The 21298-nt window shown below is 35.9% G+C and overlaps 1 protein-coding gene across 18 annotated transcripts in view; it reads right to left on the bottom strand.

Moving 5' to 3' along the window:
- The window catches only part of LOC139149979 (girdin-like), a 52567-nt gene extending 33468 nt beyond the window's left edge, over positions 1 to 19099 (bottom strand). For all 18 annotated transcript variants that reach the window (XM_070722078.1, XM_070722081.1, XM_070722083.1 and 15 more), the window contains exons 1-3: positions 18473 to 19099; positions 18243 to 18328; positions 13211 to 13319 (exon numbers count right to left, since the gene is read on the bottom strand). In XM_070722078.1, the coding sequence (XP_070578179.1) occupies positions 13211 to 13319; positions 18243 to 18328; positions 18473 to 18517 (240 nt within the window). In that variant the 5' untranslated portion in view covers positions 18518 to 19099. The remainder of the gene's footprint in view (positions 1 to 13210; positions 13320 to 18242; positions 18329 to 18472) is intronic.
- Positions 19100 to 21298: the final 2199 nt, after the last annotated feature.

Here is a 21298-nt window from a genome sequence, read left to right as displayed (position 1 = left end):
ACAGCTGTAGATAATGAATTTGCATGACACACGTGTTGGAATCATAAACAATGCTCATGGTCATCTCAAACTCATGTTAGTATGTATTTATGTGTGTTGTACACATTCCTCAGTGTCTGGGCATTGATAGACAAGTGAGGTCAGGTGGTGATGCTACTGGCACAGTGATGTAATTTTAGAAAGCTAAAATACGCTGAAACAAACACTCCTAAAGATGTTTGGGAAGTGTGGTATTTCTAGGGAATTATGCTGATAGTTCAACTACATCAGATTTAGTTGACACTATGTAATTCAGTGCATATGCAAACTACAGTATCATATTAATTCTTTCACAAAAGGTGGTCCAAGACCATTTGTAAGAAGAAAATGTTCTTTGAACATTACGGTGTACATGTACCATATCAATGTCATTATTTAAATATTTAAAAATACAAATATTAACAAAGTACAGCCAGCAATGCATACATTGATATTGATGGTTTGTTTGTATGTAAGTAATATAGCATTCTAAAGCCACTTCACTACCTGATACAAATACATTACATAAATTAAACCCTCCTTGACTAATGTATCCTGATTTCTGATACACTTTTAACCACTGCAAGAATGTTATTCAAAATAGGAGTTTGTTAAAGTTTTCAGTATTGATTAAAGAATATAATCTAGTGAATGATATAGAGAATTTACAAACTCCCGACTGTCTTGTTATTTATTCAACTGTACTTATAATATGTAAATGTGCACGATTGAATGCCTTTGCTTGTAAGTATCATGGAAACATCTTCATTTTTAGTGATGACTCACTCAATCTCTGTTTGTCATCATCACCAAGCCCAAGGCCACTCATCGGAAGCTTTTTTGTTGGAATGTGTGTTGACAAAATTGAATGGGTGGCATGATTCATATCTGTTGGGCGTTAAAAATAAAATACACATTGCACCTGATATAAATGTACACAACCACAATTTTGTGAGTGCAAAATGATAATTTCACAGATGATAACAGTCCCTTGAATTTCACCTGTAGTGATCACTCATGAAAGATATTTGGCGAGAACGTATTTCAAACAATCCTGCAGATCTCACATTATACAAAATGGCATGAAAATGAGACCAGTCCTAGGAAAGTGGTTTCCAGGAATACGATTTGCTCTAGGAAGGTATCATAATAGAGGATGATGGGAAATGTTTACATGTAAATGTACACGAAGCCTGCTTGCCAATCAGCCTTGAAGGTACCATTACTGTACCAAGTATCGAAGTATAAAATTTTATTGCTGCCAATCACAAAAGGATTGTAGCTTCTTTCTGAGCAAATGGGGTTTGGAAGGTTGCTATGTTTGATGAAATGAAAAGCTTGGTGCTAATCCCATTACAATACAAATAGATGTATTTGACAGGTTGACCTCTGCACCCGCATGCTAGACTATAACACAACAAAAGACACATAAACTCACAAAAACGAAGTTTGCGCCTACTAACCTGTTTGTAATATGTTCAAAACATAATATCTACAAATCTGAACTTTTAATGTCACAATACGATAGAAGATTGTAGTCATTAAAATGCACTTACGCTAGAATGTAAAACACAAAGATACACAAATAACAAATTTGTACCTATTAGACCTTTTTACTAGTCCAGGATATCTTAAAATTTTCACTTTTAACTTACTTTTACAATTTATAATTGGTAAGTGCAGTTAACAAAACAGAGAGGGAGGTTACTAATTTTTCTTCCAACCTGGCTTTAATCAATACTTGCAACTTTGAAAGAAATTAAATTGTAAATTGTAAAAACCGCTGGTCAAAATACAGAGATTTCTACTTAGGGAATCTGCGCGACCAACTAACTACACAGCATATCTTCATGCACCATCACAATACAGATGTTACAATCATTCAAACCCTATGGATATAAATACTAAAACTGTCCACATTGCCAGCCTCAGTGACCAGAGTTCTCATATCTCAGGATAACTCAACACATGTTTACATCATTACCTCGGAAATAAGAAACTACCAAGTATTGTGTTTAAGTATTTATGTTTTATACAGCTAAAGATAGTTCTTGTACAAAACATGCAAGAACTACAGAAGCTTTTCCCCAAAAACTGGCAGGTTTATCTTCTCCCAAGTCATTGCAATACTTCGAGCTTATGCCAGCCGGTCATAAATAATATGACGCAAATCTTATGCAGGCATACAAGATACCATTCTTTGAATATTTTTTCCCCTATAACTTTGATTATTATTTCATTGTTTAAAAGTACGATAGGTTGAAAAAAAATTACTGATGGGAGATCAACTTGCGACAAAATGAAGAGCTTTTTAATTGTTTTAATTAAAGTTGAGTCATATTAAATCTTGGCATAAAACCAAAACATGAGATATATGCCCCTATATTAAGACAACAATAGGCCACCCACAGCTCAAAAAGGCACTATGAATACTACAGATAATTTTGATGGCATTGTTCATTGATGAAGTCATCATTTTCATACATAACTTAGAAAAGCTAAATTATCTGTAGCAAGTCAGGGGGATAGTGTTACAACACAATTTAGCCGGAGGTAACCAAGGCATTTCACTGTGTACAGTATGGTGTCCTTACCAATGCCAGTGACCCTGTAAATAGTAATTCTGTTTCAAGTGTTTGAGGCCATTCAAATCTACAAGAACAAAACTGGTGTGGTTGGGCCTGGGAAGCAGTGTGTTGAAGGTCACCAGTTGTGAACTCATTTGTGGTATAACCTTTCAGCCAATGGTAATTGACCAGGATTCCTTCCTGTCTACTGCTTTACAATCAGACAAACCTGTGCTTCATTTGAATTCAAGACATCTCACCTTGGAGACAATACCAGCACAAAAAAGACACCAAAATTGCATTATTTACCTGTCAAGGCAGATCCATCATACACGATCTGACTGTAAATGCATTATAGAAATTGATTCTGGGCAACCAAACTTAATATTCTTTCATGTCAGACAAGGCTAGATCTTTCCCTGTGCTTACTACTAACAACATTCAGTTACATGATTAATTTAGAAAATTAAAGTCCAAATAATCAATAGAGCCCTTGTCCATTAACTACAACAGTATTTCATAATGCACTCTCCACGTCATTTCTCAAGCCATGTGCATTTTAATTGATGAAGCTATTTTTTCTAAGCATTAGTTGATTATGAACCAGCTTGATAGTTAGAAGTATTTAAATACAGCCCTCTGGAACTCTTCTCATGAAAGTCTGTTTATTACTGAGATGTTCATTTCTGTTCAAATTGACGTGAGATGTGTTAGTAAGGTACAGTTTTACTAGTAATTACAGGCAATACTCTTCAGTACCACTACCAGACATTGATTTGAAAAAGAGAAATACAGGAAACCCTTTCACAATGACCTGCATGGCTTGTATCCTGCACAATATTGCTCACACACCAAGACATTTTACATCTAATGTCATCCAGCCTGGTGACCAATAAATCACACTCCATGTTGCTCTTTACATGATATTAATCAGTTATGAAACTTAATAGACCTGGCATATGGGGGTTGGGAAATTCAATCTAGCAATAAAATGGTCCAGGGTGAGTTCATGTTGGTGGGGGTTTTCAGCTCCCTCACTCAGTTCCTTAAAATTTTCTGAAATACTCTTATTGAAGTACCTATGGAAATACAAAACTGACTGCAAGCTACTATTTGATGGCACAAAGTTCAATATAAAATATGAGTCCCATGCAGTGAAATTCACTACTGCATAGTAAAATACACATACTGGTTGTATCACGCAGTGCAATAACACAATTATTATTTCAAGGCAATTGAAATGTGATTCTCTTCAATGGTTCAAAGATTAAAAAACAGAAGAGCTGCTTCAAATAAACCATATGGGATTAAAACTATGAACAAAGTATACATGTATATTCAGGTGTTGACATTTATTGCTGGGTTAAAAAAGCTTCAATGTGGAAAAAAAAATTGCTTCATAAATCAACAGATGCAACTTCACTGCCGACTGAAATTAATAGCAAAATTTTTAAACAAGGAAAAATAGAGAAAATCGATAGTAAATCTGAGTCTGAGCTAAAATATCAGCGATTTTACTGAAGAATAACATGTCCTTTCATTCCCATTTTTAATCTTCATGACTGTTCTTTGGAAGCAATGTTATATGAATATTGTAATGACAAAACTATATTTATCTTTCTGCTCTGCATATAAAACAACAGTCATGAGTAAGCTTATTTCACATAATGCAAAACCTTTGTTCATTTCACTCCAAGGTGAGGTACCAACTAATGGGAAAGAACACGTCAATCAATAAGACAAATAAAAGTCATCTAAAAGGGTCATTTTTATTGGTTTTGTACATATACATGTCTTCCAGGTATAACTGTACCTCACCTATACTTAGTTCAACAACTTTTGAACTCTTAGCTTCATTCACATACATTCACTTGCAGAAATTACAATGGTACCGTTAACATGGCACTGTTTTAAAGAGGGTACCTTGTAATTAAATACTTCACATTCTCTCTGAAGAACAGGTATCTGACCTTACTGGGTATAGTTAACCATCAACCATATAGCAACTTAACATTCCAGCGCAAAATATAATGCCTGTTCATTCTCATGCAAAGTGGGTAAAAATTTGGCAGCCTTTCAAAAAATACACGAAAGCAGTGCAAGGCTGGGGCCTCAAAAACCCTACCTTGCTCAGACAAGTTGAGTTAACCTTTCAAATTCATAATGCATTATGCATGAGGATAAATTCAGTAAACACATGAACAGTAGAGCACACTGTCAACGGGGCATTTTGCCCAAAACTTTACGAGTGGATTAGGTCTCTCCATTGAGAATGCCTGCAACTGTGTTTTAAGAAGCATGCAGACAATATGGAGCTGTGTTTGACAGACATTAGCAAGACTACAACAATGTATGTAATGAAAGACGCCCAACCTTTGTACCTTGGCTTCCTTTGTTGGAGGGCATGCAACCACACAGATCTAACAGGCTACAGTACGGTGTTACAATCTTAAAACTGTAATGATTTTTGAACAAATTATGGTGATAGTTACACCTCCTTCGTGGAAATGCACACAGGGAGACTACATGGGTGACTGCAGAAGCAAACAGTGGAAACTACATATTAGTAGCTTTTGTAAATCTTCTCAGCAAGCAGGTACCTTGCCCTGGTACACACTCCTTCCGTATTGCACCACACAGCTAAAACTTTATGCTTTTGACTGGTCCATACAATGATTTTCCACTCGACAGATCAGTAATTAAAATTTCTCAACCATGACCCTGTTACAAAAATTTGCCTCTTTATTGAGACTCAAAGTCAAAACAACTGCACACATCCTTTGCAGAGTCCCTGTACAGCTATGTGATCAACCTGTCTGAAAAAATAGCCTTCATAACTAACGGTGACTAAAGTTGTTTGAATAGACTTACACAAGACTACATAGATAATTGTGACTGACAGCTAAACTGAAGTCATACTTGATGACCAATCTTATGAATATATGCTTCAAGTCTTCTTTGAAGTTATTTAAATGGTTTTAAGAGATATTCAGTAACTGCAGGCAAAAGAGGGGTTGAATGCTACCTATTCATACAGTATATCCATGACAACACTGTCATAACAAAAAAAAGAGACAAGGTCAACAAACTCAGGCCTTGAGCTCTAGCCTGCATGCTGTTTTGCCTTGAATTCATGAATTTTTCACGGCAAATCATGGACATCGGAGCTTTTACAGGAACAGCTCTTTTTTGAGTATAGAAGGGCAGTTAACGTACCCTGACATTGAACATAAATTTGAAGCCCTACACTTGGGTCAATGTCGCACAGCATGACATCCTTATCCATATAACAAGCACATAAGATTATATATCAGAATTTCATATTCTACAATTTTTCGACGTGTATAATCTAATTGTAATTTTCACAGATTTTCCCTTAATGTCATGAAATAAAAGAAAATGACTGATACACATAACTAGATTCCAATTCCAGCCAATTTCAGGATTTGAGAAGACTTCTTAAATAATGTATTAAAATATTCACCACAGTAATTATTTCAGAAGTGACTGAACCCGTCATTGTGTCTAGCACAGGTAACAGTTCACCCCTCCTCATTTATCACAGAGAAGATCTGCAAACACGGACAGGAGAGTCCTAGATTTTTAAATCCCATTGACCATTGTGCTTGTACTTGTGTTGATTGTTCATGGAACTACAGTCTTCAATAAACGCTGCTTTTAAGCCTTTTATGTCCACTTGCAACTCCAAAAAGGTTTCTTGTCTCATTGCCTGACAAAAAGGGCAGCAAACACCAAATTTAGTTGATGCAAACACCTTGCAGGGCCCCTTTGATCACTCAAAGGTGTGCAATAGGTCATGATGTCTGGCCGCTGGTGTACCTTTTCTTGTTCTGTCAGTGTCACTGTTGCAGCATTAGGCTTTAACTATCATTAATTATAAAGTACATGGCTGTCAAAGTTTCACAATAGTACACACAATTACTTTAAACACTCCAAAGGATTACACTTATTCAACTGTCTACAGATCAATCTGTCTTTGGTTTCAGCACTTAAAGTCAATTTCATTTACCAACAGCTTTACTCCTTCTACTAGACTGGAAATTTGAGCCTAGTGAAGCTACTGAATTATTTTAGACACGGGCTGTCACAATCAGGAAGACGCATTGGCTGATATAAAACACACTTTGTTTGAAGAGCATGAGCACAAATGTTTGATGATTGGAAAATTGAGATTTTACTGTATCAATACTCTACAATTTTTTAAATATTGAAATTCGTTTGACTGCTATTGACACTGCAAATAATTAAATAAGGGTATTTGCTGGTGATGACTGAAATTGTATAACACAGTTTCCAAACAAATCTGCATTGCCAAACTGCACATACACTGAAACAGCAGTATGCATGTACAAATGTACTGAGACAAGTATGATTTTGCGTCTCCTAGACTTGGATTGACAAGGTAAAGATGCATAAAATACCATCTGTGTGCCTAAAATTTGTCTTCAAGGACTTTTTCGCTCCAAGGATAGAAACATGACATGGATGTAAGGGCATTGGACAACTACACAGGAATGCACAGACATCAATTTGGCATTCCTGAAGAGACAGTATGCCATGTACAAGTTTTGTTCAACAGACAACCTGAATAACATGAGATAATTGGCCAATTTATACTGTTGGCATTCCCACAAAGTAGAGCAAAATATCAACCCTGTGGGTATTTAGAAATGGAATATCACTAAATTTACAAGAGTCTGTTCCCTCAGTTTTTTCTAGACTGGAACCTAGACATGTATTTCAGCTCTTTGAACCTAGAACTACCAGGTTTGCAGAACTTGAGAGTGTATAGGTTCTGAACTACTTTTTCTGACTTCAGCGGTCTCTATAAATTGTAATTAATAATTGATGACTATCAATTTTTAACTAGATTTGTGAATAATACATGTACCACAAAACTATTTGACCATGTCATATATACTGAGTCGATCATCATTCATTATATGCATACAGCACATTATGGTAAGATCTGATGGATTTGCCTCTAATATACCACCGTTTAATTCAGACCTGAAACAGCCTCCATATAGATCCAACACATAAGCTGGAAATTTCTGTAAATGGACAGGATACAAAGTTGATCAAATGTTAGTCCCAATGCTACTCACTCTTGAACAACATAATCATTGATCAAGACCTGAAAATTAGAAACAATTGATAGATCAGTTTGATCTTCCAATTTATACATTACATTTTCACACCAATTGGGAGCTTTAAAGATAATAAATGGTGACACCAAGCAAAATCAGCCTTCAAATATCAGCAAGTCAGATTTCCATAAAATGACTACTGGGAGTCAGTGAGTATACAGCTCTGAAGTATTGTCTCCTGTTCAACTTTTCACTCTAAGTTATTTTTGTAGGCACAACTCAGCAGAGCAACAATCGGTGTCATGAACTCTGTCGTACTTGGCATGCCCTCTGAACAGCCACACTTTACCTCCAAGGACTTGATCTTTAGTCACTGCTCACAACAGCATCTACAATCTGAATTTATCCTCCTTAACTCTGTATATATGCAGAAACTCAACAACCTTGCCTTACAAAGTCAAGTGGACTATACCTTTATCATGGAGGGTATTTCTTTAGTGCATGAATTATCCCCTTACAATAATAAACACTCCAGGAAAGGTATATTTTCCTTCAACACTACAGTTTAATGAGCATTATTTTTCTTTACAGAGTAGTCACTCAGCTCTGCCCTGAAGGAAGACGTGTTGTTCAACTGAAAACTATTTTCACCTCTTTCACTGTTTTGTTGACCTCAACAAACGTAGGCTAGAGGGCACATGCTGTCCTTTGCTGTCCTGAACCAACAAAGTGAATCCAAGGGTGATCAGTATAAATTACAAATGCAAGAACTTCACCTCCTGCAGAAGTTCAATTGCTTGTCTGTTTGAATGTTGGTATATGCTCTTCATAAAAACTGTGGTTGCATCAAAAGTTAATATTTTTATAGAAGTCAAATGCACATATTTGAGGTTGAAGTATCTTTTTGTTTGTTTACAGTCATATATTGCATGAAAAATTATTTGAAATTTGAAAACAAAATAAACTTTAGCAGTGATGGAAATTTTCTCAGTTCAAATATTCAATTACAATTTCGGGGTGTTGTTATTGAACCAGAGTGTAATTTAAAGCCAAGGCAATACAAATATCCAAAGAATTCTTATCAGCAGAAGGCAATTTCATTTTCCTGTTTGTGATGTATGGTCCAGTGATCACTCAATTCAAAATTCAAAGGACTGCCAACTGTGGGGTAATAGACACCATTTAATTTCAGCACAAGGTGTCAGGGCCAGGATACAGCCTTCAGACAAATGTTATAACCCAACATAAATGCAATGAGTAACATGCTTAAAAAGGTTGAATGATTTACTGACAGCAGCTATACTTCAGATTTGGTGGTACACATTTATAAAGTTGCAATAACAGCGAACTGAACAGCTCAATATCACAGCTGGATTCTGTAGGCCTAGGCTCCACAGTCCAGATATTATTGATGCTAACATAAGCTCTACACAGCTGACCTATCCATATGTAGTATACTCATGTATGACAACTGCTAAACCCTGGACACTGACAGATATCTTACAACATATAACTGTCAAACCAATGTTCTGGTTTGCTGTCTGGTAAAAATTTACTTCAAATTAGTCTCATAAATAGCAAATATGTTGACACTTGAACTAAGGTGTTCTTTATCTTCCAGAAAGTATCAATCATTTCTTGCTTTTAGCAGAATCATTGATAAAATGTTATCAAATAAACTTTCAACACAGGTACCTTCTGACAGGATATCAAAATTTCAATCACCATAGCAACACGGAACACATTACTATGCAAAAACGTGTTTATAAACTGTTTCAGAGGTGACAATTAATGCACTTTTTGACCCGCTCTACAACCTTTTTGCAGCCAGACAGACAACAGTGAAAAATTGCACCATTTAATGTCACAATACATACAGCTATTCACAATAAGGCCATTTGCTAAGCTTCTTACATAATGCCCAAGGTTCACTCAACATGATAGCAGAGTCATAAAGGCCAACCATTGGTGCTGTAATTTTAGATGCTGTCAATGTTGAAATTGAATGTAAAAATGTATGGACTCCTTGAGGGATTGTGATAAGCCAGGAAAGAGCAAAACTACCTCCGATTTCTCTTATTTCATTATCCATTAAACACTAGGATCACTTTCCTGTCCAGGTAAAGACCCACATGTAAATACAAAATTATGACAGACCTTGTTTGACAGCAGTGAGGAGAAATCTCTGCTGATTAAATTTTCAATAAATTAATTTTGCTACCTATCCTTTTCATTGTCTTCAGTGCACTCTAAAATAACATATTTCTGCCCATTCTAATATGTGGGGTTGCATGTGCATATTTTGTTGCCCTAGATTACCATGAAATCAGTGAAAAATTGTAAATAATTACGTGTCATAGTGTTGGCGTCATTTTGTTCATGGTTCAGGCATTTGTAGAGTTGCCTTGCCAACAGCAATAAAGAGGTTCACTGTTTGATATCCAGAACGCAATTATCACAGACTATGCTGATCTTACAGATTGGATTGGAAAGTAAAACAGCCTTGCTGTCAAACCGATTCATTACCACTTGATACCATGGGGGGACCATAAAACAAAAAGGGTATTCCAGATTATCTACTGCATAGCATTTTGATTTGTGATTTGTGTACTGCAAACAATTACATGTGAACTTGCCTTGCTGCCAATTCAGGGTTTCAATGTTGATTAAAACCATGGTAGACACTTGAATAAGATGAAACTCACAGAGGGGACTGGCTTGTCAAAAATCTCTTTGGGCAAAATGGGTGTCACTTGCATAGCTTACAGACTTAATATCTGCTTGTTTTTCTGCAGAATACTGATAAATGTCAGCATGTTCCACAATGTGCCTCATGCTAGGTCTTTATATTTTTTTGACTTCAGCTTCCTGAAAATAAGCAAGTCTCCACCTGCAATCTCATTGAGAATAGACACGGTATTCAAACACACAAGATATTCAATCTTCACATGCCTTGGGTAAGCAGGTCAATGAAATCAGCAATCTGTAATTTCAGAAACCTTTTTAACCTAGATTTAACCTTACTTTGTAGACCAAGATTTTATTGCTAACAGAGGCTTTCATAAGTGAGATATCCTTATGTGGAAGGTGCAATACATGTATTGACTCTCTATCTGCTTTCACAGTTCTGAAGTAATAGAAGGAAACAGTGAGGGCTGTAGTTGCTAAACACACCTGATCTATTACATGAAAAATATATGAAAAATATTGGGACTCTAATACTCTAATGGCTGGCCTCATGCATAAATCTTTCTGGAGTAGTAAAATTACATTTTTCGTGCATTGTGAAAAACTCCACTGGGACGAATAAATGCATAAGCTCTGCAATTGTTACACAAAAGAATGCAAATGTTCCGTTTCAATAATTGCATTTTGTGTGCAAATGTCCTACAACACAGTCAAGGTATAAATTACTTCCATTGCCAATCACCTTGGTCTACAAAGACAGAATGTGAGTCAACTATTCTTTCCGTCTGATATACAAATTGAGTTTCCACATGATGAACCACAAAGAAACCAATAGTCCATGAAGTCATAGGAAATAAACTAGCATGCATTATGTAGCTGAGTGGCCCAGAGGAAATGAGATTGATGAGTTTTTCCAGATGCAAAGAACGAAAAACGACTAGATTTTCATTATCTTTCAGTATTGCAAATTGTAAATGTGAATAGTAGAGATGAAGTAGCCGTAACGTTGCATAAGCTGCTTCATACCTTTCTCTTTAAAATGAAAAGTTATGAAATAAGACAGGAAACAATAATACACAAAACATGCAAACAAAATGTCACCTTTCATAACATAAGAAATATAGTAGATTTTCCATGAATTGAGCAAGAAGGTTATACTATTTTTGATTACTGACATACTTACTATAAAAACATCGAAATCCAAGAACAGTCAATATTTCTTTATCTTCTACTATAATGTATGGGGAGCATTGACAATGAAATTATGCTTTTAATGTATATTAAGACAACAGCTGTTCATCTATAAATAGACCCCATTATCTTCAATTACACTTTGGTTTTGGCTATCAGTTTTCATGTAAACACCGAATAAGAAATATCCTCACTAGCCAACTCTGATCAAGTGCACAATGAAGCTGGGTCCAAAGTTAAATTTAATTAATGTACAAATGAAAAGCGAGATCAGTTGTCAATAAATTAAATCTTGTCTGTCACCAACATCACACATTCCAATGACATCACTCACAAAGCTGATTCACCAGTTTGGGGTTAGCTATGAAACCATTTTCAGTAAGATTTTAGAATAACTGACTTGAAATGTTATTGCATGGGACAGCTTGCCATCATACAATCCAATATCAAATTGTAGTTGGAAACTGATACAGAAGTCAGTTTGTACTTTAAAATGTACTTGACACATAGTCCTGGTTAAATATTACTAGCAATAAATATATATAACATTCACATGAACGAAATTCAACAAAGTTCATGGTGATTATAAAAAAATTGTCATCTAAATAAAAAACCTTCATCTTATCAAATTAATTTAACAAGCATATACATACTAACTTAAAAACAGAATGTTATTTTGAACAAAGTTTTTTGACAATTGTTGTGTGAAAACATTTAATCTTTCAGAAAACACCACATTTCAACTTTACAAGACAATTTTGGGGGTTTTAACTGACTGTGCAATATTTGGGTATGAATGCTGTCATGGTGGTAAACCCACTATGACAGTGTATTTGATGTAACAGGATTGTTGAAAGCCCCATTTAACATATTTCAATAGGCAATGATGCACATAACAACTAGTGATTAGTACAGATTATCAGTAATTCTAAGTATTAGGACCCATCTTTGGAACACACAAGGACATAATAATACCTCTCGTAATTGAGTGTGCAAGACTGTGCTATATATTTCTAGAATAAAGCAATTACTGCTTGGCAGCACAAACAATAGGTAATCACAATCTCCTTCCACATCTCAACGATACCACCTACATTTAGTTCCTGAACGAACCAATATTATGCAAATATAGCCATGTACTATTGATAGGATATACTATGCCACTGATGATCAAGAGTAATTTTCTGGTGGTGCATTAAAAAACTGCTGTTTTAAAGGCTACATGTAATGTGGTGTATCAAAATTCACTTCATGCTTGTCTGGGTTTGAAAATTAACACATTACAAGACCAGAAGATCTATTAATTGTCCACATACCGGAATGTTAGGATGTTATTATGTTACTCACAGCAGTTAATATCTGATGACAAACACATGACCGTGGTTTATGTGGGGACGTTTTCATGTTACAGTAGCTGATGGTAAAAATGTCATGCCAAGTTGAACACACATATGCTGGAGAAAAGCATAATAGAAGCCTGCCATGAACTAATACAGTGACAGATGTGGTAAAGTGACTTGCACTGATACCAACATTTCACTGTTGACATTATCAGGGAATGGAATATGAATCACACACTGAGTAAATACCATATGCAAGTCTGTATGACAGGGTTTGCTCAGTAACCGGACTTACCTGATAGTAGGATTTGATATTGCGCATTACCACATCTAAGTTTTGGATGCGCAGGTTGACATCTCCGTTCACCTCTCTATTCACTATCAAATTAGTTGGGCGAGGATCACTGAAAAAAAATTGAGTTTAGACGGTAAATAAAAAGAAAGCAGTCCCTCTTTATCAATGAACAGTTGTTACTAATTAGGCATTATCCAATAACAAGGAGACATAAATTTTGACTTTTAGACTGTAAATCACATCTGCCGAGACACTTGATCCAAGACTAGGAATGGTGCATGCATACCTAATGTCTGGACAGGTTCCTCATAAGGACACAAATCATGGCAAATGTTTATCCACAATACATGTATTGTGGGAACTTATCAAGTTCCATTAATTGTAGAAAATTCTTGACAGTGCTCAGATGCATGTATGTTTTTAACAATATCTCTTCCAAGTGTAATATGGATATTTTTGCTACTCTGTATAGTTTTAGAACTATATTTTGTCCAGTTATTTTAATAGTACTGTTTCTTGATTTGTGTATTTTCATGTGACATTATTTTTTTTGTCTTGTGATGTGGTTCTTTTTTGATTCTCAGATCTGTTAGTGGGTTTGCCCATTGATCTGTGTATTATAATAAAAAATACAAAGCATTCAAAAATGCTTATCCAACATTTCCTTGATGAAAACGAGACAACAAATTACAAAACAAAATGGTAGCATTCATTTTATTATGGAACCTTATGCAGGCAAATGCAACTTCTGACCATCTTTGTGAAACATACATGTATAGTAATAGACTAAAAGATTCAGCTATATGCTAATCGAAGACAACAACGCTGATTATGATTATGATTTTCTTTCAAATACACAAAAAGTCTTACATAATTTGGAATGACAATACAATCCATGATTTGCCACTTTTTACTTTTTTGACATTTTTTGGCTCGCAGTCGATGGTAATTTTGAGTTGTTATAAATAAGGATCGTGTAATTTCTCATTTATGTGAGATTAAAGGGTTACTCTGCCCTGTAAACTATGGAAAACAGGGAACGTCCTTTGTATCATATTCATATTCATACAATTAAGTTCCCCTAGCAGCAAAAACTATCACTAAAATGGTATACCTAGTAAAACTCTACACTTGGATGCCAGTTGTATCATATTACTTTTCACCAAGAGAGAGTAGCTGTTTTTTCCAAATCTCTATGACAGTCTGGAGTCATGACACACAAATAAGGATTGAAACCAGGCACCACATACACATTCAACACTAAAGAAGGCTCTTTCACTACAGTAATTAAACATTTTGATTGATTTATCATAAAATGATACCTTTGAACCAATCAAAGTAAATTGTCTTCTTCCGGGTTTTGTTTCTTTTCTTTAAGCTTTGACTCATGAACAATATGTTACTCATAAACACCTTGTTGCATTCTATTTGTTGAAATGTTTGAGACATAAAAGTGTACAGGCAAATAAAAACTGCGAGGCAGTTAAGTAGCGACTCGGGTTCATTGTCACTTATTTTCAATCCTCATTTTCACAAAGAAGACGTGGTCACACACCCGACATGTGGTACTTTTTTATCTGCTCGGTCACCGAAGAGTTCAGAAAATTTGTTAGTTTTTTAAAAAACAGTGCGCATACGGCTGTTTTACTCAAAAACACGTGTTTTTAGTTTTTTTACTCAAAAAAGTGTAAGTACAAATCTCCAATCGGCCTTGATGATCTGTTTACGGCTATCGACGGCTGGGTATACTGGGCAAAAAACCGTGTCCCGGATTTTGAAATTCGCTTTTGTTTTCGCACAATGCACCTTCAAAGTGACAACTTGACGTTTTTTGCATAAATTATCGGCCTTTGTTCACGTTTGTCAGGATATCTTCACTTCCAGGCCCTTTATCGGAAATCTGAGACACGGTCTTTCAGATATATTCATTCACTGTCCACAGGTGAAAAATCAGGCTGGTCTGTCCAGGCGCCGCCGACTTATACTTATTTGAATAATGCACGCACTGCCAAAAACGGAACTGAGAAAATCGACGATTTGTGTAAACGACCTATGCGTCACACATTGTGACCAAGAAGTCCAACTCGCGCACTATTTTCTGCGAATTTTCTTACATCAGGACTAAGTTGAAATATTAAGAGTCAGTTTTGGGAATTTTGAATATGTTTAGGATTGCAGATCGTGTGAAAATAGAAAGAAATTATACACTGAACTGGCAAATGCTTAGTGCCAGCAGTGGGTGGTATTTACACAACAAACACAGGGGGGTACTTAGCGATTTAATCCATTTTTGGAACGTTTAACTAGTAGATTAACTGTATACTGTTGTCTCAACGGTTACAATCTGGTTACCAGAGTTCACAGTCAAGACGAAGACGTAGAAACTTGCGTAAAAAAGTCTATCCGATCGAGACTTATGTGCTGTCGTCGCGCGATCGCGTCGGGCATTCACTTGTTCTTGACTCAAGTTGTCTACTTCCTGTCTCTCGATCGGCCAATTTATGCATGTTCTTTGTGAAAAGTGATTGTCAAGTTCATGTTAGCGCCGACACTGTGCGAACGGGACGTCACTTGCTAGTTTTCCTACCTCAAGATGAGACGAACACATGTAACTCTTGACAACATAAAATGTCTGTCGTATTTTCTTAGCTTTTGCACCGCACTGCAAACTTGTCGCCCTTCGTACGACGGGAGAGATTGACTCGTGTTATTTTTTCAAACTTTATTTTATATGTGTTCTTGTACCGATTTTATCAAACTAATAATAATCACGCCGTAGCGTAGATCAGTGCAGGCTGTCATCGACAGCGTGTTCCGAGAGACAGAGTATCGACTAGTCTACAGTGGAGTCGCTCGACTTGCGCAATACCAGCGCACACATAATTATTTCGGAGATTTTTACTTTTAGTCAAACTTTCGATGACTGACCTCATATAGCAAAAATTGCTAGTTTCAGCACTTCTAGAAGTTGAGCCGGGTTTGTTTTACGTTCAGTGTTGAGGTCCAGCTAGCAGCTGTGGAGTCTGCGGGTAATTGATAAGTTTAGACAACACGCACACAAGAATCATTTGAGAACCCTCGCAATTCACGTTTGACGTAATTTAATTTTTGGGTTATATTTAAAGAAAGAAAAGGCATGAAATAAAAAAAATATTTGCATTTCGTTTCGAAAAATTAGCAGATCGGTGAACTTGCTCTTGTGAATCTACATTATTAGTGTATGAACTCCTGTACTGGCTTGGGAAACTCCTTGACATAAATGTCGCGTGATGTCGGGTACGGTGTTGTTCAAGGTTTCTTAGCAGACACGAAAAGACTGCACGATAGAAAACTCGAGTTTAAAAATATAAAAGAACACGATACTAACACCAAGCATGTACAGCAAGAGTGATAAAATTATCGCAACTAACAGAAGTTTCATCTCGCTCAGGCTAATTTTTGGACTCGGGTATGTAATCAGCATGGCCTAATATGTTCGAAAAGCAGCGTGTCAAATACTTTCATAGTTGTTGAACTGAGCACGTCTCCGTTATCGTCTGCGTCCTCGGCCAAATCTGACTCTTCACTGCATTCTTGATCGTTATTGCAGGGAGTATGAGCCAAAGTCGGACTGTTTTACATTTATATCGACCTTTGCGCACGTTGCCGTCTTTTTCAGGTCCGCTTTTGTGGACCTCGCTTGCTTTTTCGACGGTAAGGAGCGCAAGCGCCGGCTTTGGTCTGCTCGACGTGTTTGCCGTACCGATACATGCGGAGTTCAAAACGCTGAGCCTAACGTTGAAGCTAGCGCATGCGCACTATACCGCAAAGCCTATACATAATCTCTGCGTGTTTATCAAAGATATCGTGGTCGGTAATCCGCGACCGTTAAGGCAAAAGGGAAATAATGGCACGCGGTGTAGCTGATAGTTTGCCATTTTAGTAATATTTCAGGAATTTCCCGGTACGATGTGACCCAACACCTTTCCCCAAAAGAAAGACCACGTGTCAGTGGTTCGAAATTTGAAATAAAAAAAAATTGCTAAAATTGACCTTTGAACCTGAGTCGCAGTTAAAAGCAGAGACAAGTTTTCAAAAGACTGCTTTGTCTCTGTTATGCAGACTAACTTCATTGTACATTCCACGTACTTCTACATACAAACCTTATCTAAATATTAATGAAGGCGAGACAGCTATACAGTTGCAGGAAGGAAGTACTGTCATACTTGGTTATTATGCATCCAGTGAACTTTTCCCATTTATTCACTTATTTATTACTAATTAAAATAGAAATAAGCATAATTTTCTCTTTGTCAAAGTTTTGAGAAATTCTACAAAAATGTTAGCCATTGCCTAACAAATGATAAATCTGTTGACTCTGAGGTAAAATATTCTTTTCTTTTTTAAAATAGTAACTCCATAAAGAACATTTTATTAAAATGTTAGCATTATTTTTTTTCCTGTTACAACTTTTGGTGGAGAGTAAGAAATGGTATAGGTGTCTTTTACATCATAAAAGTGTGTTCCTGAGAACTTGGGTAAAAACAACATGGGCAATGAATTCCACAATACTGGCATTTGATCATGTGAACAATGGAGTTTAACAATTGGTATTCAGGTCAACTTTTTAAGTAGTATTGTGTTCTGCCACTGACACAAGTATTCATTAGGCATCTGCTGAGACACTCAAAGTAATCTCAAGCAAGCTCTGGCAATATTGCAATTCTCCATAAGCAATGACCATGAGCTGGTATATTCCCTAGTGCCAAGAGAAGCGCAGTGAAATCTTAATCCAATTTGATTATGGGCGTGTACCTTCTCTTACCACTCTTGCTAGTTACAGTAAAACAACCGGACAAATTACTAAACGTGAGTCATTTACCCCCATGGCAAATTCAGTTGTGCCCGAAAAGAAATCACTGATCTAACGCTATCTGAAACTTCACATCGCCGCTATCACTACACACATACTGCATAGACGTGTCCTGAATTAATTGCTGACTCACAAGGTTTAATTTCCTTGAAAACCCGAAAATAGGCGAATTTTACTTACATTTGTAGCATTATGTCATGGAGAAAAACACCGTCAACTAGATCCTGGAATTCCAGTGGCTTCTTATCCTCCTTAAAAGCTGCCACCTATGACGTACGTACACAGATGAAAAATAAATATCTTCGGTAGATGCGAAAGATAACATAAACAGATAAACTTGGAACTCGACATACCATGTGCAATAAAATGTAAAAAGAAAGAGGAAATCCAAAATGAAACATTCTACTTACCCATATTACCAAGGGGTGTTTCATGAATTCTGCTGCGCCGGCCATTGCGACTGGCGATAACCTTTAGAAGTTGACCGGGATAGTATTACAGGTAGGGCAAAAATTGCTGACAAGTCTACGGACCGCAATATAGTGCCGTTCCGATTACACACCGTCGTCGCTGGATTTATATTTTTTCTAGATTCCAACTGGCTAGCCTGGTTGTTTTTAAAGGTCTAGGGAGCCATGGAAACGAAGAATTAGTGTATGATTCTAGGCAAATCCCTCAGAAACCTTGTGGTTGTATGTACTGCTACCGACGACAATAAGTTGTGACGAGACACGAAGTTTTAAAACACGAACAATGATTGCACACTTTGCAAATATACACGATCTCTTGTACCCCTGAATACTAGCTATATCGATATTCCAAACTATCCCTTGTATGTGAAGTTCGCGACAGTGGGACAGCCAGATGTTCAGCTCATCCTGCACGAAATTTAACCGCTACAACACCACATCCTGCGTTGTTCTCTCTGACATGCTGCGACGTACAGAAATTCAAAGTTGTAAATCGGGAAGGCGATTGTTAGGGAATGTTGCAGCCAATCAAATCCCTTCAGCGATGACCTCATCACCAGTGTGAGAATAACAACATCTCAAACTGCAAAGCACTCTGTATCCTTCCGCTGACAAGTATGAGTGCCAGAATTAAGAATTAAAAACATCACACTTGGGAATTTGCGCGGATAGTAAGACGATCGAACTTAATTTTCAGAAATGTAATCAACTTTCGGATTTTCTGTGGGATTTAATATAGTGAAATGCTGTATTTTCTGCCCGTTAAACAGTCGACAAGCGGAAGATTACTCAGTATGCTCACTACATATTGATCACATGACTTGTTCAACAGGTGGATGTATATAATATAGAGGGCTCTGTTACAACCATCTGCGAAGAAACTGATAACGAACGAAGTGTCCTCTTCTATGAAAAATGGTCAAAGAGTAAGAAAGATATATGGGTTGATAACAAAAATGACTAGCTTGAACAATTGGAAATAACTGCAGAAATTAGAGAAGTTTGTTACTAATGAAATATAAATATGCGAGAGGAAATGACAGAATATGAAACACTCAATTCAATTCCAGGTTCCTGGAAACAAACTTTAGTCCAGACATTCAAAATTAAAAAAAGTATGATATTCTAGACTAAGAGAACTATGGCCTGACAAAGAGTGATGTCAAAACCAAGTCACTTTATTGGACTTATTTGATAAGAAATGGTATGAAGGCCAGGTAAAATTGGTCAATGATGCATGGGCTTAGAATCATACTCTCACCAATTACTAGTTACGATGAAGCTCCTTTTATTCAGTCGTCTTAATTCAACAGGAATTGTGAGCAGTTCAGTAAATAGTTTAAATTTGTAGATATTTCACAAAACCAAAACTATTTTAAGCAATGGGAAATGCCATAATTGAGGCCAAGAAGAAACCCTAAACCACATCTTATTTGAGTGTAAATATATAAAAAAAAATCTGGAAGAAGTGCATTTTTTTCTTAGTAAGAAAACAATATTGATAACAATACAATATAAAAATATTAGCAAGGAACTGAGAATGATAATAATGCATTAGGAGTCATTATATACTGTGTCACTTCCTTTGTAAAACACAAGTTTGGAATATTAGAAATTCAGCTACTCTTGATGGGATTATTAAGTTACCCTCTAATCCTATATTATGCAACTAAAATGCTATCTTTCTCATGGATGAATACAGTGTATTTCACTTATTAGATGATGAACAAAGCTAATGATTTTATCACAAAGTTTTCAAACCTTGTAAGACTTGAAGGAGAAGGATACATCCTGAATGCATTCATATGTGATTTTTTTGACATTTTTCTTTCTCTTTAATCTGGTTAAAATAACTAATTTTTTCAGACAAGTTGCCTTGCAATTTTAATTTGCTTAGCACATTCACAGTTATGCAGATTTGTTTTATTTGCTATTTTGTTGGAATAAATTTATCTTTTTGTTAAAAAAGGATACGTTTTCAAAAAACAAAACAGTAAAAAAGTTTATTTTCTTCAAACTTATATCAAAAAGGGAAAAACAACTAAGTTTCAGCAAGAAGAAATTTACAGGTTATGGTCAATTAGTTAGGTTTTAGTGTAAGAATTTCTCTTTATTGAACTAATCCTTCATAACAGTTACAAACATTTGTCTTCACAAAACTTTATTTTAAAAAGTATGCCCGATCTCTTGATATTCATTACTAATTTATGCAAAAGGCAGCGATATCTGCAGCAATGGCAGTGGTTATAGTAGAAATAGTGTTACTAGAATTAACAGGGCAGATGATCATATTAACAATAATTATAATGTTGATGATAAGGGTCATAATTGTTGTAATAGTAGTAGTAGTAGTAGTAGTAGTAGTAGTCATTATTATTATTATTACTGTTGTTGTTATGTCATTGTTAGAAATAGTTTATAAATTCTTAAATTTACTACTGTTACCTTTTTTAGTTCTTTAAACTTTAAAGGCAATGTATTATTGTACAATATCTCAATTGATAAAAAAAAACTTGAGATTTAGACTTTTTAGATCTCGCATGACATTTCACAGTATGACATAGGTCTATGGTTTTGGAAACTGCTTGAACTTCAACTATCCTTTTCGATACAAATAATTAGATGTTCGTAATGGTTGAGAGTGGAAAACAGTTCCAATGAAGTAAACCATTTAGGAGATATTTATAACATAGATCAAATTTCAGAGATACAAAATCATTTTTGGAAAATAAAACAGTTTGCTCATACTACACACGTTGATATGCT

This window comes from Ptychodera flava, chromosome 14 (genome assembly GCF_041260155.1).
Source record: "Ptychodera flava strain L36383 chromosome 14, AS_Pfla_20210202, whole genome shotgun sequence".
Lineage (NCBI taxonomy): Eukaryota > Metazoa > Hemichordata > Enteropneusta > Ptychoderidae > Ptychodera > Ptychodera flava.
This window is presented reverse-complemented; position numbering and strand designations above follow the sequence as displayed.